A 24,023-nucleotide genomic window follows, 5' to 3' on the forward strand; every position below is an offset into this window, starting at 1 on the left:
TATCGCCTTTTTCCCGATTTTTCACTTTCTCGATTTCCCGATTAATCGATTTATCGATTCCCCGATTTCTCGCTTTCTCGATTTATCGATTTCCCAATTTCCCGATTCCCGATTTCTCGATTTAGCGTGAGAGTGAAAGGAAATGAACAGTCGATTTTTTTTAAATAAAGAGGAAATTTTGAGAAAAGTAAAAAAATTTAGTATAAAAAGTCAAAATTTTGAATTTGAAGTCAAAATTTCAAGATTGAAGAAAGTCAAAATATTAAGTTGAAAATTTCGAGATTTAAAAATAACAAAATTTTAAGTTGAAAATTTCGAGATTTAAAAATAACAAAATTACAATGTGGAAAAAAAAATCCCTGCCAATTTTATTCAGTTAACTTTTACTATGTACCTTATTGTGCTTCCGTAAATTGAGTGTATTACATAGATACCAAATACAGAACTTTTAAAGAAAAAAAATCCACTTTGTTAGACGTTAGAGATAACTGTTTTATAAATATCCCGATCTGAAGCCTTTTCTCGATTGGCAAGTTGTATCAAGAAATATGAAGCGTTTTGATGACAAATCAACAAAAACATTACTCAGACAAAGATGTGACCCAATTAAATGCACATGCGTACTCAACAAATTGTCAGAAAATCGAGAACCTGTTCAAATGAGGGAAAAGACATCCAAATAATTTAATGTAACTCGGTAAAAATGCATCAATCGTAAATAAGTAAATGAGATCTGGGAAAAGGGATATCTTCTCTAGTTTCTAGTGGAGAAAAAAATGCACATTGTCGCTTCTTTTTGCAGACAGGCACTTGTAATTTAGGCGACGACTGTCAATTTCTCCACCATAAACCAGGTGTTGGGTTTCAAAAACAGTTCATAAACGGTTCTTTAGAAGACAAACAAGGTGCGATCTAAGGCATCCCTGACACTATTCATAAACTAGAGTAACATACCATGTTAGGAATACGCAATTAATCGAGATTTACTGTTAAAATTTCTTGGATTTAAAATTTTATATTTTAATGTCCAAATAATGTTCTAAAGCTGCCTTTGTTTATTTCATTTTATTTTATGCACATACACAAATCATTACTTTTACCTTATGATAATACAGTACTACATTTGTAGTTACCATGTTTTAAAGTATGACATTTTCTGTGCTGGTTGAAAATTTAAACTGTTTGCATGGTCATTAAATAGGCCAGTTCATGGTTATTGCAGCCATATTGTAAAGAGTTCAGAATTTTTTTTGGTACATGTGATATAACAAGGAGTATGGGAAAACTCATGCATGTTTCCAAGCGACTATTCCTTTTCAGTGATGAAAAAAATAAGAACATAATATTCTAAATAGAGACTCTAATGTTTGGGATAACAAGTATTAAGATAGAAAATTTATTTGAGAAAAAAATGTCAAAGGGAGATGTAATTTATTGATTCATCCTTGCTGGAGTGATGATCGGGATAATTCAGATCTGGTTCAGAATTATAAGTGGAAGACATATGATGAAAATTATGTGTTTATATGACTTGCAGAAACTTTATACCTCATTTTAATAATAAACTGCCAACTTATGATATGTTATTTGTCCTTAAATTTAGAAAAGGTTTGGATTTAGATATATACAATTGCATATAGTTCCTTTGTAAATCAGAATTTATATTACATGTATTAGATTGCAATTTGATATGAAAAAGTGATTTATCAAATACAAGCAGTTGAGAAGGAATATGAAAGACTTAAGTGTTTTATCTGTATCTTATATCTTATGTTAGTAATTGAAATTTGAATAAAATATAACCAGAGTTGATTTGTTTTTTTTGAAATTATTTTTAAATATGTTTAGTTTTTAAATTGTTTCTCTAGTATGTGCCTTCTTGTAATCTTCAACATATCGAAGTTAAGAAGTATTGTGTAGATGTAGGTGGATTCCCACACTTTTATGAACAATTGAACAAGTTGAAATAATTTTACTCCCTTTGTTTCATTAGACAAATAAGAGTATTGATACAATACCAGTCATGCCAGTATGGTTTTCGAGTGTCATGATTTACAAACAATTAAACACAAAGGTGTAAATATTAATTGAAATCAACTCCATTCTAATGCAATTTTAATTGACCACAGTTTATATGTCATGACAGTTGATAATTATACTGGATATAACACATCTAACTGAATACACAAAATCTTAACATAAATAGTGTACCTATTTTGATCAACACACTGTAACACTACATAAATTATTCTGTTAATGTAGTGTGAAAGTTGACTGATTAATGAGCATGATGAGGTATGTGGGTTTAAAAAAAAAAAAAGACTAAAAACAAAATATTTATAAAAATGCACCCAGATTTATTTCACTTGTACAGTTACATTGATCAGTAATCTATGATGCTTTGATTATTTTGTAGCATTACCAGACTCAATGGGCAGTAATGGAGATCAGTATTTTAATGCTACATTTAGTAGTGAACCACCTGTCCCAGACTTCCAGCCATTTAATGTAGGTATTTTGTTATATTGTGTCTGTTAAATATGGCTTTTATATGAATAAGACAACTAGAAAGCTTGTCAGTTAAAGTTTACAAATGCAACAAACACCATAAACATCAGAAATTTATGTGCATAGATAGTTGATAGGATATTGTTAACTAGCCCAAAATGAAAAAAGACTAAAAAAGTACACTCATATATAATTGATAAGTTTTTAGTACACATGGATATTGATGTGGTTTTCAAACAATGATATAGATGCCTGAGTAATGCTTGTATTGTTTATCTTTTACTTATACAAAGACAGTTGTTCTAACATCCTAAGACAGTCTGCACCAAAAACTTTTTCAACTACTAGTCCGAAGGCCAATATTCTGACATTTTTCTTATTTGGCCAAACTAAGTTTTGCAAAAACTCACTAGTCCGAATGAAATTTAACTAGTCTTGGCATCGGAAGTCTGTTTCTCCTGGGGAGAATCTTATTTTTCACACACCAGTTTCATATTAATGTTAGATTGTTAATTATATAAGCATCACAAAATGACTACATGAAATATGAACTTATTGGTAATATCACATGACCATTTCATTTCAGCAAGTTGAGGCGGGTCAGAATAGAAAAGTGGCCAAATATTCTCTCAATTCTGTTTACTAGATTCCATCTGCTTTATTTTTTGCTAGAAAGAATTGACATATCTCCAAAAATCCTGCTTGTAAAGACACTTTTTTCAACCTCTATGTTTGAACTTCACAGTTTAGGTGTCTGTCTGAACCCTTTGAATTATTTTTTTTAACTATTTTTCAGCGGCAAAGAGGAATGGCAAGAGGACAAAGAAATATGATGGGCCCAGGCCCAATGCCAGGGCCACCTGGTCCACCAGGGCCAGGACCTAGGAATTTTGGTCCACCTGGCCATGGAATGAGACCAAGGATGGACATGCCTAGAATGGATGTGCCTCCAGATCTAAGGGATGGACCATTACCTGGTCAGATGTATAGTGAAGGTTATGGATCTAGGATTGATAGTCCAAAGTTTGATGGTCTAGGATCAAGAATAGATCAGGGGTTAACAAATGATTTTGCAGCTCTCAATCTGCAAATTCCTGGTAGTGGTTTAAAGGTATATTTTATGACAGAATTCATATATGCTGCATGCTATATTTTTGTTTTTAACAATGGAAGTTCTCAAATGATTTTAATTGGAAAGTAGTATGAACAAAATAAGTTTTTTTTTATGATTAGGTTTCTAATTTGTAAATACAAAAACATTTATATTTAGATTTCAGAAATGCATTTCATTTCATTACATTTATTCATTCAGAAAGACATAAACTATTTCTTCTCTATAACAAGTAGTTTTATAATAATCATAAATAATAACACATAAGTAAGATGGCCATGACATTAATAGATATCCTGATTTTGAATAAGCTGAACTTGATACTGTCACATCATTAATACATAAATCTTGGATAACGGTGAAATTATTTCCAGTCACTATTTATTTATGAAAAAAAATGTTAAAATATGAGTTACAAATTTGTATGTATGATATTGATACAGGAAATTGTTTCTATTTTAGGGGTCAAACCCAGGAGCAGATGAATTTGTACCAAAGTCTGCAACATTAACTCATAGTGCTAGTTCTCCTAATTTCTCATCGTTCAACAATGGACCAGTGGGTATGCCACCCATGTCTAATGCTGGACCTCATATGATGGATAATGGTCACATGGGAAATTCCGTGCCTGGAGGTGATATTCCAATGCCTGTTGGAGGACCTATGATGTCCAACACACCTCCACCCGCTCATTTAATGCCATCGGGCATGTCAGGTAAACATTTTAAAAGTTTGTTTTGACCTTAAAAGAGACTGTTTAGTGATTCTTGGAATGCAATTCATGATCATTGTACTTAATAACAAGTTCAGGACGATCTTACTAATTATTTTGAAATATTTTTTTTTCATTTAAAAAAATAATAATATAAATAAGAAGATCTGGTATGAGTGCTAATTAGACAACTTTCCATCCGAGTCGCGATGTATAAAAAGTTAACAATTATAGGTCAAAATAGGGCCTTCAACATAGAGCCTTGGCTCACACCAAGTATAAGTTGATCACTCTTGGATTTATGGCAGAACTTTAATAGTCTGCTTTATGTATTCAGTATTTCCAAATTTCATCTTTCCAAAATCTTTGATTATTCTATTACATGATTGAAACAAATATGATTATTCAAAGATAAATTGTTTGTATATTTTCAGGAGTTGTTTATTCTACAGCCAGTCCTAACAATAGTCCTCATCTGTCTCCAACAAACTCTCCTCTTATGATGAGAAGAACTGGTTCCCCATTAGCTCCCATTAAACCAGGAACACCAAAGAAAAACCAACCAGCCAGCACCATTCAGGTAATGTATACACTTCATTCAGAAATTTTTCATACACTTATTGCGATTTTTTAACAATGGTAAAAAAAAATTGTTTAGTTTTGCACTTTCAGTTAATGTTGCATTGAATATTTTTTATCAAAATTAAGTTTTTGGGATACGATTGCTTTCAAGCAATCTGTAGACTTTTACCGTTGACTCAGGGCTCATTCCCTCACATCAACCATTTTATTCTAAACATTCAGCAACATCTCAGATTCTTATGATTGTCTTGCTTTAAATGGTAAAAAGAAGCAAAAAAATGAACATAAACAACTTTCCTGTAATGTTCTTCTCATAATCTTCATGTTTGATATTTTCCTTGACTTATATGCGTGTTTTTAACAACACGGAAAATCAGAATTGAGCAGTATTTATATTTAGTGTTTTTATAAATTTAGAAACACGTCAGAGGGAATTCCCCAGTTTGGATAAATGCGAGAGTTCTCTGAATTCCGATAATTCTATTTCTGTCATATAAGAACTGAAGTGGAGTTTTTCTGTATTTAACCGTTATGAAGCTGATATTTGATACTGTACTCTCATAAAGAAATGGAGAACCATTCATCATATCATTTAATAAACGTTCTTGTTCCAAATCGCAAGACGGGGGTTTGTTTATGCGCATGCGTATAGTTTTCTTGATTTCAAGGGGTATGAGATTGAGTGGTTGCTCTGGATTCCCCACTTCATTGATTAATTTGAAACTCATGGGATCCTTTCTTTGTCTGTCTGCTATTGAGGGTTATTGTTGTTGCATGATTTTAAATCATATGCATCGTTTGAATTAAAATATTTACATTTAAATTATATGTTTACCTATAACACCCCTTCAGCCGAAATGGAATCTTCCATATTATCGTTTCGAGTTGTCTCCCTTCTGGCCTTCCGGAAGTATTTTCCGTCAACGAAATACACTACGACTCGTCAAGAAAAATTAAGTCGATAAACGTCATATCATATGAAGAATGATCTTAATTTAAACAGAGGAGTGTGTACGGAAAGGAGTCATGCCCACTGACCCCAAAAAATAATTTTTAAAGCGTTAGAAATTGGGTTTCTCCTTGAATTAACGATTATAAGATACGAAGTGAAATACCTTCTCTCACTCTCACTGACTGCTGTGGAAAGTAAACTTGGAATTGATAGCATACATGTGAACCTACCGACTCCCGTTTTCAGGGGTCTCCTCCCGTCCTCCTGTTAAGGAGAAAAAAATCCCGTGTATGAAATATTTCATGAAAGAAAATTTTCAGCTGCCATTTTTGATAATCTCTTACTACGGTACAGGTGTAATTTACACCTGTGTCAAATTTTACCTGTAAATCAAAGACGATGTGTAATTATATGGCTTCTCTTGACAGCTTGGGTGTCAAACATACTGGTAATCAACGATGCTTACGTCTGGCTAATGATCGCTAATTTCCGTTGTGTGATAAAAACTTTTTGTATTAAATTTTTGAAATAAATTTTGGTTACTTCCCTTTGATTTATCCTATTATAAGTTATTTATCGTTCAAAAATGTAAATTGTAAAATAAATGAATTATATTTTAATCAAATAACCATAAAAGGATGGTAATTAAATGAACTCAAATGTTTTGGACAAACAAAATAATATAAATTTACAAAATATTGTGGGAATCTAGACTTCTTTTCAAAGATTAAATTGAAATTTATATAACAATTCTGACCTTAAATTTTTCCATTAATATGCAGAATTGTACATAATTACAGACTGAATAAAACTCTGTATCCCTTAAAAAAAAGGTGTAGAAATGTCTCAATAATTTGGTCAGTAAAATAGATTATCGGTCATTCAACTAAATAAAGCAAAATCTTTAACACAGAGTCTCAAGTTTCTAGAAAAATTACTTTTATAATGCTAAAAAAACCATACAATTTACTATTGATATTGTTAGTTATTTTTTAATTAATTTATGATGTTAAAAATATACATGTATAGCATATTTCTTTCTTATTTGTATATAATCATTTATTTTCAAGCAGTGAACAATACATTTTCAAACACAACACTAAACAAGAAACAGATTCTTCTCAATATTTTTATTTGATAATCATTCAGATAGATTCAATAGAAAGGCAACAAGGGTACTAGGGTGTATAAACACATTACATTATGATGTAAATGAAAGAAAACTTTAAAAGACAATTTCTACATTGTACGGTTACATTAACGACAAAATTAATGTCGATAAAAAACCTCCTGATCTGAGTCCCAATCTCCTGATCAAAATTTCCCAATCTCCTGATCTGAGTTTCACAGTCCATCACATGTATGTGATAGTATAAAAATAAAACACAATAAGTACATTTCTCATACACGTGTATCAGGGATTGGCTACTTTTAAAGTTGAGTAACTATTCAGATTATTACATTTTGCATGTAACAGGCTTTTATTTGAACTTGGAATTATTTTTAATTATGGAATTTGCTTGATTTCTTGTTATTGAAATTTTTAATAAATTCCATGCTTTTTCTGTACTGAAATGTTCTGTGCTGCGCACAACACTTTCTATTACAAAGAGAATAGTATATTTTCAATAGAATGTACTGTGCCGTGCACAACACTATCTAACCAAAATACATTGTATGGAAAGTGTTATTAACCACTCAAAAAATCATAATACCAAATAAACATGGAATTTATTAAAAAATTTAAACACAAGAAATTAAGCAAATTCCATAATTAAAAATAATTCCAAGTTCAAATAATAGCCTGTTATGTGCAGTTGAATTAATTTTGAAAATAATACTACCAAGCTGTACCAGGGCTGCCAAAAATGCTTGAGACTCACGCATGTTCATGCTTTTTTGCGGCAGTATCCTTTGATCTATTTTTTTTTCTCTTTGATTTTTTCAATTTTGGCCAAATCTCATGCATTTGCTTAATGAAAAGTTGGCAGAACTGCTATACATGTGTCAATGAAACAGTGTTCTCCCCAGGCCCTTAAAGGACCACGGGCCCGCGATGTATAATTTTCTGCCGCGGTGGTATCGTTCTTGCCGCGATGTATAATTTTTTTCCGTGGTGCTAAAGTTTTCGGTAAAAAAATCGTATTAAAATCGGTAGTTTCAGATGACTTCAACTTTACATCAAAATTGACCAGTTCTAACCAGTTTAATCCAGTATTGACAAGATGATTGTTTACACCACGTGATCGATTTACCTGTTGAGGTTAACCTTGATGATTGGATTTAATCGATGTACATGATTCTTTTGTGTTTTAATTAATTAAGAGATCATAATTTAAATAACAGACTTGTGAGGCACAAGCAGACATTTGTTAATGAACCCTATTACGCCAGTCTCAAGTCAAAATAATTTGCCTTTTAGGAATTAATTGTGGAGTTACTTCCCCTGATTTTGCTAATTACAAATAAATGCTCCTCACATATAATTTCTCATTGCAAATAAAAATAAAGTACAAATTGAATGCAAAATTATATTAGAATGTTACATTAAGGATGAAAACATTCTTAGAACATACCAACAAAAATGTTTTGCAAATTATTTTTGAGAATCATACCATTATTGATGCACAGACATATTATAATAAATGGGTAATTTATAAAACATATTTGACTGTAACAGGTCTTAATTTAAGCCTACTGCCACAACTCTAATACATTCCCATGCAGGACTAAAGCTAGGGATGAACCTTGTGAATAGAAAACTCTTCTAAAGTACTCTCCATGTCTGTAACAAAGTATTTTATCATAAAAACATATTTGTTGTTGTCTAAAAGAATCAGATCTAAAACTATGGAAAATAGTTTTTAATTTACTGAAGGTTCTGTATCAAAAATCTTGTTCAAAGTTCATTGTTATGGGGAATGTGTAGTGTAACTACAAGTATCGGGACAAAATGGCTTGATCAAAATATAAGAAGTGACTTTAGCTTAAAGACTAATTGTGCTTTCTTTTATTTATTCTTCAAAGATATTAAAGTATACAAACTGTTTATTAATTTACTTTTTCTACCAATAATTTTTTGACCCAAAGTCCTACAACACAGTTCCACAGTAAACAAAACAAAGGCAAACAGGTAATGACAAAAAGTAACAAAAAAAAAAATAAGCGACGCAAAGCGACACAAAATACTGTAAAATTCATTTCGTCACGCGTTACCCTGGTGCTATCCAAAAATCCTGGGGAGAACACTGTGAAAACTATGGCAATCGTATCCCTCAGAGCATTCTGCTCTTTGATTATAGTTGTGTGATCCCCATGATCCCACTGCCAATTTTCGCAATAGTTAAAACGTCACTAAAATTTCTAATGTTACTGAATATAATTAGTGAATTCAAGCTTGTTAAAATTGAACCTGTCCTCTACAAAAAAGTTTTCTAAAGAGAACATTGTTTACACATAAATATTATTCAATAGTAGTTGAAACCTGTTTAAACTTAAACAGAAGACCTGTCTAATCTGAATAAAATATTCTGTCACACATGGATTCTATTTAAACAGTTGTCACTTTAATTTCAACCTCTGTTTATCTCCAGGTCATTTCCTGATTCTTACTCTTGCTACATGCAATAAAGATAGTGTAATTCAGGATCAGTTGAATGAATATAATTCTTTTTTTTAACAGGAAAGTGTTGGTGGAACAACCTATTTCTACAATCCTGAAGATTATACTGTACAAAGGGAGGGCATTGTAAGTAATACAAATATTTTTTTTTTTTTTTTTAAACATTTGCGGTAAGATCAAAGTCAGCAATACTGAATGAGCTGTCACCCTGTTGTCATGGTTGTAGGACAGATATTTTATTTGTATAAAACCAAAACTATTTGATTTCTACTAAAACAAACAAAAATAAACAATACAAATATGTAACATTGATAAAATACTAGATGAGGAAAATGCTAAACTAGCATCTTATTTATTCATTTGTTTTATGAATAGCCTTATTACAATACATCAAATATTTCACTGTATATTGTGATTGAATGATTGGTGTCTGTTTATGCAGTATCAATGCATAAAGTCTATGTAGCTGTGAGACTGTTTATATTGGTGATATATGTATTTTAAATATCAGGTTTTTTCTATTGTAAAATATCAAAAAGTCACAGTAGGAAGTGTTGGTGTGGGACCATATCAAATGAACACACAATTAAGTAAGTAAGATAAGACAAAGGTCAAGGATGGTATGCATTTCAGTGGTGAAAGTGGCAACAACATCTTTAGATATGAAAGACATTAAACATGTATGCTTAAAAAGCAAAAATGATGAAAAAACCTGAAGATATGTATTAATAGAATACTATTCCTGTAGGGATTTGAATTGGTACATTGTATGTATTTATAGAAATTTGACGCAAAATACATACTTCTATTATCTTTTGCAGCACATACCAAATTTTACCATGTTTCCAAGTATACCTCCACATGTTGCACACATGACAGTAAAGAAAAACATGCCACAATTCTTCATGTGTGATGAACTTAAAATGGTTTGTATTAAGTCCCCTTCATTGAACAATATCTACATTAAATATTTTTTCAGAACATAACACATAACAGTGCTATTAATTCATACTTTTATAATTTTATCCCCTTCAGAATATTGTCAGAAGAAAGCAGTTACTTTTCCATTGGACATTGATGTGATAGAAATTATTAAAAATTGACGATGTTCTTTCTCTAATGCAACCCTTTGTAAACATGGTAAAGTTAAAAGTTACAATAGCAGTTTGTTGTATTTTTAGGACATACTAAACAGGCATTCTATGACATTGGCACAAATAGATCTGCAACAAAACCCAGGTAAGTCCGAATGTCATGTAATGTTTGTATAACTGTATGTAAACTGTGGAACTTGATAAAATACAGAGCTGGGATTTTCAAACTCCTACATCCGTTTATAAAATTTTGGTAAAAATCATGATCCATATATATATTTCATGACAAAATCATAAATTATTTATATATTATGTATATTTCTCAATTCTCAATTTATATTTCTTTATTTTACACAAAATGAAGGATAAAACAATATTTACACCTTGGAAAGATAAAGACTTATTTAAACCAAAATATTTATAATGTAGGTGCATGTAAGAAAAACTCTTGTTTACATATTGTATGCAATAACTCAATATAAACAATTGTGTTTCAGATATCCCAACAGAAGTAGATAATTATCATCATTTGTTTCCGTTGGAGCCCCCTCCACCAAGTTCAATGCAGAAATCAAACAGATTTAGTTACCCCACCACTTGTTATAAAGCTATCAATACCAAAGATGGCCTCACATACTGTCTACGTAGAATTCATGGTAAGTTACAATTCACCATATCCTTATTTGTCAGCCATTATTGGACTTCACAAATGTTTTGTAAAATTTTGACGTCATAATAGAATATATTATTGTTGCATGAAATCGAAATTCTCAGATTGAGCAGTGATCGGGAAGGACGTGCACCCTGCGCCTATAGCGCATATTAACAAGAAATGGCACATACGTTGACAAATGTAAGCTCCCACGTGGCGCACAATATTTTTCACTTCGTTTCGAAACGTTTTAGATATTGTCAAATGAATTTCCGATCGTGTTCCGTGCCGCCATGTGTGTGTACACAACTGTGTAATGTTCCTCCAATAATAGGAGCGGGCACCTATATATTTTTGGGACGTCTCGGGTGTTTCCCTATGATAATAGAACCATGCGATTTAACGTCTCAGGTGTTTTCCTATTGTAATAATAGAACCATGCGATCTAACTGATAACCCGAAAAACGTAATTAACCATCATTCATGATATATTTTTTTTTATGAACAACTTTAAATTTGTGAAATTTGGCTAGTACAGACGAGACATAACTCTAATAATAATCTCATTTAGTTTGGGGTTCTTCAATCGAAAGACTTTTTAGGAATATAGTTTTTGTCTCCATAAAAGACTCTTAACTGTCCTTGTCATTTTTTGGTCTTTGGCTCGTTTTGACATTTTGTAAACATGACTTCAGCGATTTGTTGTTTCTATGAATTAATGGTACTCTATACTGTTATTCTTGTCACCGTGATGAAGTTATAATAATACAAGAAGTGCAGAGGAAATGCCTGAAATGTGCTCTGATACGGAACGTCTGGAATAAGTATGGTATCCACGAAGACCCAAATTTAATGTACAAAAAAAAACAACATGAACATGAACAAGGCAACAGTACCAGTTTAAACATTGTAAATAAAGGTTAACTTAAATATTGTTGGGGTTGGAAGAAGTTATTGTATATTCATTGAAATTGAAATTACAAAATCACAGGAACAATATCTATGATTTTATTTAAAATCATAAAGGTAAGTACCAACACCTCTTTGCCAAAATATACTGATACTTTTTTTTTTTTTTACAGAAGTCAATTCAAATGGCCCACTCATTTGACAACATGGCCCATTATTTTTTTAAATGGCCCATTGAATTTATTTTTGAGGGGCCCTGGGCCCATAGTGAAAAAAAAACTTCCAAATCACTGATTGAGCAGTGCAGAATTTGAAAAAGCAATAAGGTTTATTAACAGTCATACAATATAAAAACAATGAGCAATAAAGCTTGCCCCCATAACGTCTATGTAATATTCATAGTTAGCTAATATAAACAGTGATATGATATAAACCTTTCAAATGCAAAGCCAGCCTCTAATACTGTCTTCATGAAATACATGATTTTATTTTAATGAAGAAATTGAAATATCCGCTAAATTGAAAATAATAATATATCTTGAGTGCAGGTAATGACACAAACAAATAGAATCTTGTTTGGACTGTAGTATGATCTTAACCAATCAATTACTGCTAACCAATTAATTCTGCTAGCAGTTAAAAAAAAAAGATAAGCTGATAACAAATGGTTATGAAATAACAAACTTCTTCTATTAAAAGGAGTAAATCAACAAAGTAAGTAAATCACCAAAATTAGATTTCCGAGAAATCTGTTCGAAAGGGACATATGCAAAAATTAATTTAACCACAGAAATGAGTTGGTTTACAGTGAGACCAAAGAAAACGTATGATAATTGGGATAATAAGCAATTTTGTTGATCTTTTGACAGGTTTTCGATTGTCAAATACTAAGTGTATGATGATAATAGACATGTGGAAGAAAATGTACCATCCTAACATAGTACAACTTAGAGAAGTTTTTACTACTAAAGCATTTGGTGATAACTGTAAGTATTACTAGCTATTGCTTTGTGATTTGAAATTCAAATGTAGACACATATTGCTAAATATCACTGTTATATCTGAAATAATTGAGTATTCCATCTCAACATTTTATTAAGGTTTTTATTGTTGTACAGTAACAGCACTTTATCTGTCAGATTTAAGGCAATTTAACGTCTCTATGCCTTGAGTGATTTTCTCTTATTTTCACACTGTTTTTTGCATTGATAAAAAGAAGCTTTTGACTTGAAGAAAAAAAACATTGGTTTGTTTTTCCAGAGTTATGGAACTTTATTGAATTTTTCACATGATGTACCATAACTTGATTTGATATATATCTCAATTTGTTTAAACCATTCTATTTATTTTTGTGATCTATTGGTCAACACTAAATACAAGAAGGAAATATCATGAATTAGTTATTTTAATTTTAAAATTACAGCAATAGTATTTGTGTATGATTTCCATGCCTGTGCGGAGACTTTGATGGGTAGACATTTTAATAATCCTGGATCTATTAATGGTTACAATCAGTCATTTAATATGGATGGAAGTTCAAGGTCATACAACTCCAGTGGAAATGGCAAAGGTCAGTTATGTATTATTTTTACTGTAAAACGTATTTGCTCATGAATAAATACGCAAAAAAAAAATTGTAGAAAGATTCAAACAAAAACTTTTTATTGAAGAAAAAATGACACCATGGACAAAGAAAAAAGAACGAATAAACAGCAATCTACAATCACTACTTAACAAATAAAATTAACCAACACAAAGTGCTTAAAAGCTATATTTAAATGGATTTAACATAATAAACCATGATAGCCTTAGATAAATCATGTTGAATTGTGGCATCCCACTACACATAACTGGCCACTACAAATTAAAACACTACATTATATCAATATAAATACTGTCTGCCATGGTGACATGGTAACTACCTATCACCATATAATTTCACATATTGCCATGGTAACAAGGAAAGGATGAAATTGAAATTATTCAATATAGGGAAATTTTAAATACATTTTGATAAAAGTTTAAGTTGGACATGTCTGACTGAACTTTTTAACCTGTACACCTTATGATTGTAATTGTTTTATGTATTTACTCTGTTAATAGGAGGAGGAGGAGGAGGTGGGGGTGGCAACAACACTCCCCGCCAGCATGCCGGTCTATTGCCTGAAAGTTTGATATGGGCCTATGTTGTACAATTGAGTTCTGCTCTGAGGGCCATACACGCTGCTGGTCTTGCCTGTAGAACTATGGATCCAACCAAAATTCTTATCTACAGCAAGTCTCGGTTACGGTTGAATTGTGTTGGCATCATGGATGTGTTGACATTTGACAATAACCAGGGCAATCCATTAGCAATGATGCAGCATTATCAGGTCAGTCAAATTTGTTGAAACTACATCAATTTTTGTTATTGCTAATAATGTATTGAAGTACTGTAAGCATGGAAACGATTCCTTAGTTCATGATACCAATATTATGGCTTTTTACATACTAATCCTCCAGTGATTTTGCTAGCGCTCATCAGTTTCGTAATTTACGAAACGGTTTTTCGCATTGACGAAAGTATTTCAAATCAATTTCGTCACTTTAATTTTGAAAGCGTAAAAATATTTTCGCATTACTGTGCCTAACCGATCACCTTTGGGGTATTATAATACCTACAGTGTTACCTGGATAAAAAATTGTCAACACAACTTGTCCATTTAAATTGTATGATAGGTATTGTGAGAGCTCATCAACAGGTGGTCATTTAACATCCCAGTGAAAAAAAATCACTAAAAGGTAAAATTTAAATGACTGATAGCTAGCTTGCTTTCCTCATGTATCATGACCAATGTCCTGAATAGACTATTCTATTTAGAGATGAGACATTTTAAGCCATTTCTTTTTGTGTCTCTTTACAGTGAAGATGGAAATTCAAGCAGTGAATTTAGTTTATAAAAAATGGAGAAATATGTTTGCTTCATGGTGTTTTAATGTGGGATATATTTTAAGTTTCTGATTCCTGATATGGAATTAAAGTGTTTGTGAAATGGATTTTTTTGGATAGCCCATCTAATTGTGAATTATTCTACAAGATGAATTATGTGTGGCTTGGTGTTTTCTAATGGGATATATTTTCATGTTATATTTAATATGATTCCTGAAATGGAATAGTAGTGATGCTAAGTTTCATTTAATATTCAGAATCTTCTTCAATTGGAATTACTGTGAAAAAATTATCTTCAATATATCAAAAAAAGTACAAATGGCTTAGTGAATAGAAGTTTCAGTGCTTTATTCTTCATTATGAAAGTGGGATTTACCAGCAACGATTTATTTGTGATTGTTAGCAAAACAAAATTTTTACAATAATTATCTTTATTAGTAAGAACAAATTGTGTATTAAATGTAAAATGTCCCAGACCTAAATAGAATAGTCCATTCAGGACATTGGACATGAGGAAAGCAAGCTAGCTATCAGTCATTTAAATTAACTCTGTCAATTTAAACAACCAGGTAAATCTACAGGTAGTTAAATGACCACCTGTTGAGTATAGCTCTCACAATACCTATTGTATAATTTAAATGGACAAATTGTGTTGACAATTTTTTATCCAGGTAACACTGTAGGTATTATAATACCCCAAAGGTGATCGGTTAGGCACAGTAAAATACTATAAATTTACCTGTCTTTGTGTTTTTGACAAGTTTATGACCCCCTGCAGGTAATTAACATTTGAAACAGGTGTTTCAAGTTCTGATTACAAGTAATCGCTTATGGCCATCCGATGGGGCACTAATCTGTTATTTATTATTATATGTGCTATGCATGCATCAAAGTATTCCTACGACACCAACAACATTAAATACGAAATCATTTAGTATAAATTAAACAAGAGGGAAAAATATATACATCTCTTACTAAAGGAATTTAAAGCTAAAAATGATAATTTCCTGACGAATCCTGACTCATATTGAACTTATTATCCACGTGTCATTTCCCATTTTCATTTCATTTTATAACCGAAAGTAGAAAACATGATCTATTGACTATTCTTGATTTGTTTACAACCTCCTTACAGTCATTATAATTGTTCCAACTGAATAGAAAAAATATCCAAATATCAATTTAGACGTTTTATATGAAGGATAATGATTATGTAGTGAGATAATCGTTGCAAGTTTAATTTCTGCTGTGATTCCTTGTTTAAAAAAAATGGAATTCAACTTTTGTTGCTCAGGAATGTCCCCTGGAATAAGCCGAAGAGAAATTGTGAATTAAATTCGGGATCCCATGTCAGCATCTTTCCTAATAAGGGCCAATACAGTCAAATCATACAATAACTGCCAATCATGTCTATAGCCCTTAGTCCTTTATAATATGACAAAGTCAAAGATAAAGCAAGTACTATACATCCTTAGCCCCTTGCTGTTACACAAAAATAGGGTGAATTAAATGGCACACAAAAGTGACTAAAGCCCTCAAAATCCTAGCTTAAACCCTGATCATGTAGTGTGTTGTTTTCACTTATTTGAAAATTGTGTATACAGTTTGAAAATATCCCCTGTATGAATCGTTTATAAAAAGCACCAATATTGGTATAAAAAGCAAACTAATTGTTCTCTGGGCAAATGTAATAACTGATCCAAAAATTTAATCTATGACATATTTGTTTAAATAAAATTTCCCAAAATTACTGTGGTTTCATTAATACTCGTTGGATACCAATGTTCGTGGATTTCATTGGAACAGGTTAACCTCAAATTTAAGTGTTCAACGAAATACAAACTTTCCAAAGGAATGTATACATTGTTTTCCAAAACCATGAATTTGCAAGTTTTCTCAATCCACGAAAATAAATGAATTCACAGTATTTAGTTTAACAGTAGAATAAATTAGTTTTAAGAAAAAGTTCAAATATATTTATTGGACACTAACTGTTTTGTATATTGTTTATTTTCAGCAAGAAGATTTGGTGTTCCTTGGAAAGGTTGTGTTGGCTTTAGGATGTAACAGTATCATGGCCATACAGCGGGACAACTTTACATCTTCCATGGAACTTGTAGCACGCAATTACTCAGCAGATCTCAAAAATTTCTTCGTGTCGGTTTAATTTTCAATTTATTTTGTTATGATATATATATATAATGGCAGTACACAATGTTTGTGGAAATTCTGTTAATAAACTTATTTCTTATTGCATCAAACTTTCATATATTTGAATAATTTGCAGATTATTCAATTATTTTATTGAAATTTTTTAATAACTGTTTCATTAAATTTTAAGAATCATGTGAAAATTGAATTGTATTCTAACAACAAGTATAATAGGAGTTACAGATAAATTTTATGTGATGGAAGAACAACCTCAAGACCATAATAACTATATTCAATATTATAATTTTTAATTGAATTTTTGTTTCGCTTTGTAAAATTTTTTGGTTACTGAAAAAATCATTTTACTCTGACGTTTTGAAACATGCACAGAAGCATTAGCATTAAACATTAGATTGATGTACAACACAGAGTTAAATGAGTAAATTTCAGTATGACTCAATCTGTGTTTCATTTGTAGGTATCTGTTAACCAATTCTAACCGACCACGAAGTATTAACGATATTATGCCAATGATTGGTGCCAGATTTTATACACAATTAGACGCAGCTCAGCTTAGAAGTGACGTGATGGATACCGAGTTATCTAAAGTAAATATTGAATAAAAATGTCTTCATATGTTTCACTTGGGGGCTCATCTGTTCCAATATTAAACACTTGGGGGCTCATCTGTTCCAATATTAAACACTTGGGGGCTCATCTGTTCCAATATTAAACACTTGGGGGCTCATCTGTTCCAATATTAAACACTTGGGGGCTTGTCTGTTCCAATATTAAACACTTTGGAGCTCATCTGTTCCAGTATTAAACACTTTGGAGCTCATCTGTTCCAGTATTAAACACTTAGGAGCTCATCTGTTCCAATATTAAACACTTGGGAGCTCGTCTGTTCCAGTATTAAACACTTGGGAGCTCATCTGTTCCAATATTAAACACTAGGGGGCTTGTCTGTTCCAATATTAAACACTTGGGGGCTTGTCTGTTCCAGTATTAAACACTTAGGAGCTCATCTGTTCCAATATTAAACACTTGGGAACTCTTCTGTTCAAGTATTAAACACTTGGGAGCTCATCTGTTCCAATATTAAACACTTGGGAGCTCGTCTGTTCCAGTATTAAACACTTGGGAGCTCATCTGTTCCAATATTAAACACTAGGGGGCTTGTCTGTTCCAATATTAAACACTTGGGGGCTTGTCTGTTCCAGTATTTAACACTTAGGAGCTCATCTGTTCCAATATTAAACACTTGGGAACTCTTCTGTTCAAGTATTAAACACTTGGGAGCTCATCTGTTCCAATATTAAACACTTGGGGGCTCATCTGTTCCAATATTAAACACTTGGGGGCTTGTCTGTTCCAATATTAAACACTTTGGAGCTCATCTGTTCCAGTATTAAACACTTTGGAGCTCATCTGTTCCAGTATTAAACACTTAGGAGCTCATCTGTTCCAATATTAAACACTTGGGAGCTCGTCTGTTTCGGTATTAAACACTTGGGAGCTCGTCTGTTCCAGTTTTAAACACTTGGGAGCTCGTCTGTTCCAGTATTAAACATTTAATGGCATGGAATGTAATTTTTTGTCAGGGTCGTACCATCCATAATATAAAATTATAATTGTAAAACAAAATGTTGTGTAGCAAGATTTATTTCATTTATTTCTCAACAAATGAGAAGAAAAAAATGATAATTTAGCAAAATATTTTACATGTGTAAGCAGAATACATATAATATCCTAATGATGTACAGTTACCAATTATTTTAGACAGTAAGTTTTTTTTCTTTTGTAGTCTGTAGAAAATGGCAGATTATTCCGGTTGTTATGTAAACTGGGTACAATCAACGAGAGGAAAGAGTAAGTTTAAATACACACAAGTTCATAAAAATTGTGTTAAAATATTTTTCTACATTGAAGATGCATACTCCTTTAAAAGGGTACAGATTGTTTAAATGATATCTACATAATGTCCAGTAGCAGATATAACATGCATATTCACTAGAAAATTAGTGAAACAGATAAAGACTATGATAGAATGTGTTAATTTAGTAAAAAGTTGTTTGTTTTGTTGTATAATACACTTGTAGCAATTGTGACTTAATTAAATAAACGTTAACTGTTTCAGGTTTCAGATGGATCCTCAGTGGTCAGAAACAGGTGACCGATACATGTTGAAACTATATCGTGACTTTTTGTTTCACCAGCATGATGCTAACGGTGCTCCCTGGATTGACATGGCACATATCCTTCAGTCTCTAAACAAGGTAAAAAGTATAAAAAGATTGGAATCAACTTTGCTCATAGTGAAAAGAATGATAATATACCAAGTACATTTTCTCCCAACATTGCAACAACCTTTAAATTAATATACCAAGTACATTTTCTCCCAACATTGCAACACCATTAAAATCAATATACCAACCAAGAAATCTAGCAGGTTATATCTTTATAAAGAAAATCATTACATACAAAGCATTTAAGATAAAATATGAAAACTTGAATCTTTCCTTGAAAAAAGGAAGTTCAAAATAGTCTTGCAAATTTCAATAGTTATATTAGATTGCAAATTTGTCTTATTCAGTGATTTTGACTAAATCATATTTCTCTGTTATAATTCTCAAGGTATAGTTTGTTTTGACAAAATCATATTTCTCTGTTATAATTCTCAAGGTATAGTTTGTTTTGACAAAATCATATGTCTCTGTTATAATTCTCAAGGTATAGTTTGTTTTGACTAAATCATATGTCTCTGTTAAAATTCTCAAGGTATAGTTTGTTTTGACTAAATCATATGTCTCTGTTATGATTCTCAAGGTATAGTTTGTTTTGACTAAATCATATTTCTCTGTTATAATTCTCAAGGTATAGTTTGTTTTAACTAAATCACATTTCTCTGTTATAATTCTCAAGGTATATTTTGTTTTGACTAAATCATATTTCTCTGTTATGATTCTCAAGGTATAGTTTGTTTGACTAAATCATATTTCTCTGTTATAATTCTCAAGGTATAGTTTGTTTTGACTAAATCATATTTCTCTGTTATAATTCTCAAGGTATAGTTTGTTTTGACTAAATCATATTTCTCTGTTATGATTCTCAAGGTATAGTTTGTTTTGACTAAATCATATTTCTCTGTTATAATTCTCAAGGTATAGTTTGTTTTAACTAAATCACATTTCTCTGTTATGATTCTCAAGGTATAGTTTGTTTTGACTAAATCATATTTCTCTGTTATAATTCTCAAGGTATAGTTTGTTTTGACTAAATCCTATTTCTCTGTTATGATTCTCAAGGTATAGTTTGTTTTGACTAAATCCTATTTCTCTGTTATGATTCTCAAGGTATAGTTTGTTTTGACTAAATCCTACTTCTCTGTTATAATTCTCAAGGTATATTTTGTTTTGACTAAATCCAATTTCTCTGTTATAATTCTCAAGGTATAGTTTGTTTTGACTAAATCCTATTTCTCTGTTATAATTCTCAAGGTATAGTTTGTTTGACTAAATCATATTTCTCTGTTATGATTCTCAAGGTATAGTTTGTTTTGACTAAATCCTATTTCTCTGTTATGATTCTCAAGGTATAGTTTGTTTTGACTAAATCCTATTTCTCTGTTATAATTCTCAAGGTATAGTTTGTTTGAAACGGTATGTAGTGTATTCTTGAAGAAAACAAATATGTGACATAACAAATGTAATCTGCTTATAGTTGAAGGATATTTTTGTCATGATAGCTTGTTGTGATATGTATTGAATCTATATATCTGTAATTTTGACTTAATGATTTTTTTTGTATTATGGTCCTCAAACTTAAATAAACATTTTTAATCATTTTGAGTTCATTTAAGCAATACTTGAGCTTGAGAAAAATGAAGGATAAAAAAATTTTGTTTGGAAAAGTGTAAAGCAAATAGTACATTCATGACAAACAAAATATTATCAGACTTCTGATATTGGAAAGTATGTTTTTGTTGTATGTTTAAATGATATTTTAATAAATATATTTTTTCAGTTGGATGGTGGTACACCAGAAAAGATCTGCCTTGTTTCACGTGACGAAAATAGTGTTCTAGTAGTGACATACGCTGAATTAAAACAAAACTTTGAGCGAGCATTCAGTGACTTACTGACAGCTAGTGAATCGCAGAGTAATGCCTTTACGTAGGAATATATTAAGATCTTATTGTTACGGAATATAGATCTCAATACCAGAACAACTTACACATATTTAAACCAGTGTTTTCTGTGAAAATCAATTTCCTTGAAACTGACTGGGATTTTTTATTCTTGTCAGTATTGAATAATGTTATGTTCATACATTTTATATGTATTTTGTGGATTGACTTGATTATTTAAAAAAAAGTTTTCCAAACCAAAACAAAAGGAGAAAGAAATTATTGTTAGTATGTGTTCATTCCATCTAAAGGAAAATTTGAATAATCAAAATGTGAATTATTCTTGTAGACATAATGAAATAGACATTGTGTGCAATGACAGTGATTGTACATTGTGAATTAAGATATGGAAAGTGCTTTCTTGTGATATAGACACATTGTTACTATGACAATTTGTTGCTATGACTACAGACTACATGTTTTTGTTACTTGTTGATGTTTGAACAAGGCAGCACATGCTAAAGAAATGGAGTTCCTGCTTAACTTATTTTGACTCCATTCCTAACTTATAAGATTGTTGAATATTTTAAACTATTATTGACTATTTTTGTTCTGTCAAATGACATTTTAATTTGTACAGAATCTATATTAGTAAAAAATGTGTCATAGATTAATAATCTTGACCTAAAAATGAAAAGAAATATTTTGAATATGAATTTTCTACTTTCATAATCATGCAAAGTTGTCTCCACAGTAAAACAAGGGCATTTTTTGTAATTTATTTTTTGTAATCATGTCAAGGTCATAACCTTTCACCTTTCTAAAGAACTGAGAATGTTTAAGGTGATAAGGTTACAACATTACTTTATTTATTTATTTTATTTTGAAAAATTGTTTTGTTAACTTGGCATTCTGGATATGTGGACCATTTTGTTTTCCTACGCTAAGAAATTCACAGACAAAAAAATATCAAAAAATTCATGCTTAATGAAAATTTTAACATTGGCAATCAATGAGGCTAAAATCAATCAACTCTGTTTTTCCTTGATTTATTTATAAAACTTTCTTTCAAGGCCATATTAAAGAAACCCTTTGTACCTTATTCCTATTGAACTCTGTATCAGGCATTTATAGTATGTTACATTTTTTTTCTTTGATGCTCCAAAATTTGCAAATTTAATCCAGTTGAGACACCAAAATAAAAGTTTCAGTAACATTGAATTGAATGGCCATTTTTGTTGCAGTCACAATTTTTCTTTTGACCTTAATTGGACAAGTTTTTTAGGGATAACCATTTACTTCTTTCTAATAATTTTTATTTCTCTTTTTTTATGATTTTGAAGTTAGAAAATTTTAATTCTTGTTTATTTATACAAATTTTTAATGATAACAATGGTTATTTGAGAAATACACAGGATTTTATAATGAAGACATCTTTCTAAATGCTACTAATTGTCTGAATAATTATAGATTATCTGATAGTCAGCATAAGGATAGATTATCGATTGTTTTTCAAACAAAAGGGTGTTTTTCAATTCCAATCTCATTGAAAGGTGACAACTTTGAGCTGAGATGTGGTAGAGAACTCTAGTTTGAAAGACCATGGATAATATGTTTAACTATTTTGGCTATTGTGTTGTTGATGTGTACATTGATAACAGCATTTGTGCCCTTTTTTTTTAGTGATAAATTTCTATGTCAAGCAAGGAGCATGATATGAAAAAATAATCAAAGAAAAAATCACAAAACAGCGATAATGATAAATGATTTAAGAATGGTAATTATAGATTATTGTTGATCATCTCAACGAGATTGATTTTCTTGCTTGAGCCAGGATGGCGAAAGCGAGTTGAGATGACCAATGATAATCTGTTTATCGCTATTTTACCTATGACGACGTTGTCAATTTCATGTCAATTTTGATATTAATGCCACGTGCCTACTTAGTTTCTAGCGATAATTTTCCATCTGAAGTGAGTAGCATGATATGTAAAATTATCACAAAAAAAGATCAAAGGAAAAATGCACAAAATAGCAATAAAAATGTTTACTTTGTTGTATGAATAAATGAGAGAGAGACACACAATAATAAGAGAGCAGTTTAACGAAAAAAAAAGTCACATGACATCAAAACAGCAGTGCCCATGACTGTGTAGTTTAGTAATTTAAAAAAATTTCCAGAAAAAAAACCAACACGATAATGACATCAAAATAAAATTTTGAAGATAATTTAAAGTATATACGATGTGACTTAATGTATTAAACCAGTTTTACTAATGTTAAGTTGAGACCATGTTTCACTTCTCAACTGAAATTAAATTTAAAAAAAAGAGCAAAGTTCTACAGTAACTTTTGTAACATGGAAAAAAGATTGTTTTTTTAAAACTATAACTTATTGTTAGACAAGTATTCATAGAGCTCCTTTCTTCAGTTGTCTATATCTATATTTACAGAAAGTTGTCAATCTTTTAAACATTGAACCTTCAAATGCTGACTATTGAGGCTTTGAGCATGTATAAGGGAAGTTTTTCATTATAAAATCGTGTGTATTATTCTCCCGTCTTCCTGTGATGAGACAAGTTATTGCATGTGATGTACAATTGAACAATGTTAAAACCGTCTATGATGGAAATGACATGTAAAATATTTATACAATAAAATGTGCAATAGTG

At 30.9% G+C, this 24,023-nt stretch overlaps 1 protein-coding gene across 4 annotated transcripts; it reads left to right on the top strand.

Moving 5' to 3' along the window:
- The first annotated feature begins 601 nt into the window (after window positions 1-601).
- On the top strand, window positions 602-24,023 carry LOC143085472 (PAN2-PAN3 deadenylation complex subunit Pan3-like). 4 transcript variants are annotated; one of them, XM_076261831.1, is made up of 17 exons: window positions 602-689; window positions 2,417-2,508; window positions 3,305-3,619; window positions 4,082-4,334; window positions 4,766-4,911; window positions 9,548-9,613; window positions 10,309-10,413; window positions 10,669-10,726; window positions 11,079-11,237; window positions 13,012-13,128; window positions 13,566-13,712; window positions 14,246-14,514; window positions 17,089-17,228; window positions 17,701-17,830; window positions 19,030-19,094; window positions 19,363-19,501; window positions 21,249-24,023. In XM_076261831.1, the coding sequence occupies exons 2-17, from the start codon at window positions 2,431-2,433 to the stop codon at window positions 21,399-21,401; spliced, it is 2,340 nt and encodes a 779-aa protein (XP_076117946.1). In that variant the 5' UTR covers window positions 602-689; window positions 2,417-2,430; the 3' UTR covers window positions 21,402-24,023. The 4 variants fall into 4 exon arrangements, with proteins under 4 accessions (XP_076117946.1, XP_076117945.1, XP_076117947.1 ...); XM_076261830.1 differs by having other exon boundaries at window positions 612-697; XM_076261832.1 differs by having other exon boundaries at window positions 612-697; window positions 14,249-14,514.

This window comes from Mytilus galloprovincialis, chromosome 8 (genome assembly GCF_965363235.1).
Source record: "Mytilus galloprovincialis chromosome 8, xbMytGall1.hap1.1, whole genome shotgun sequence".
Lineage (NCBI taxonomy): Eukaryota > Metazoa > Mollusca > Bivalvia > Mytilida > Mytilidae > Mytilus > Mytilus galloprovincialis.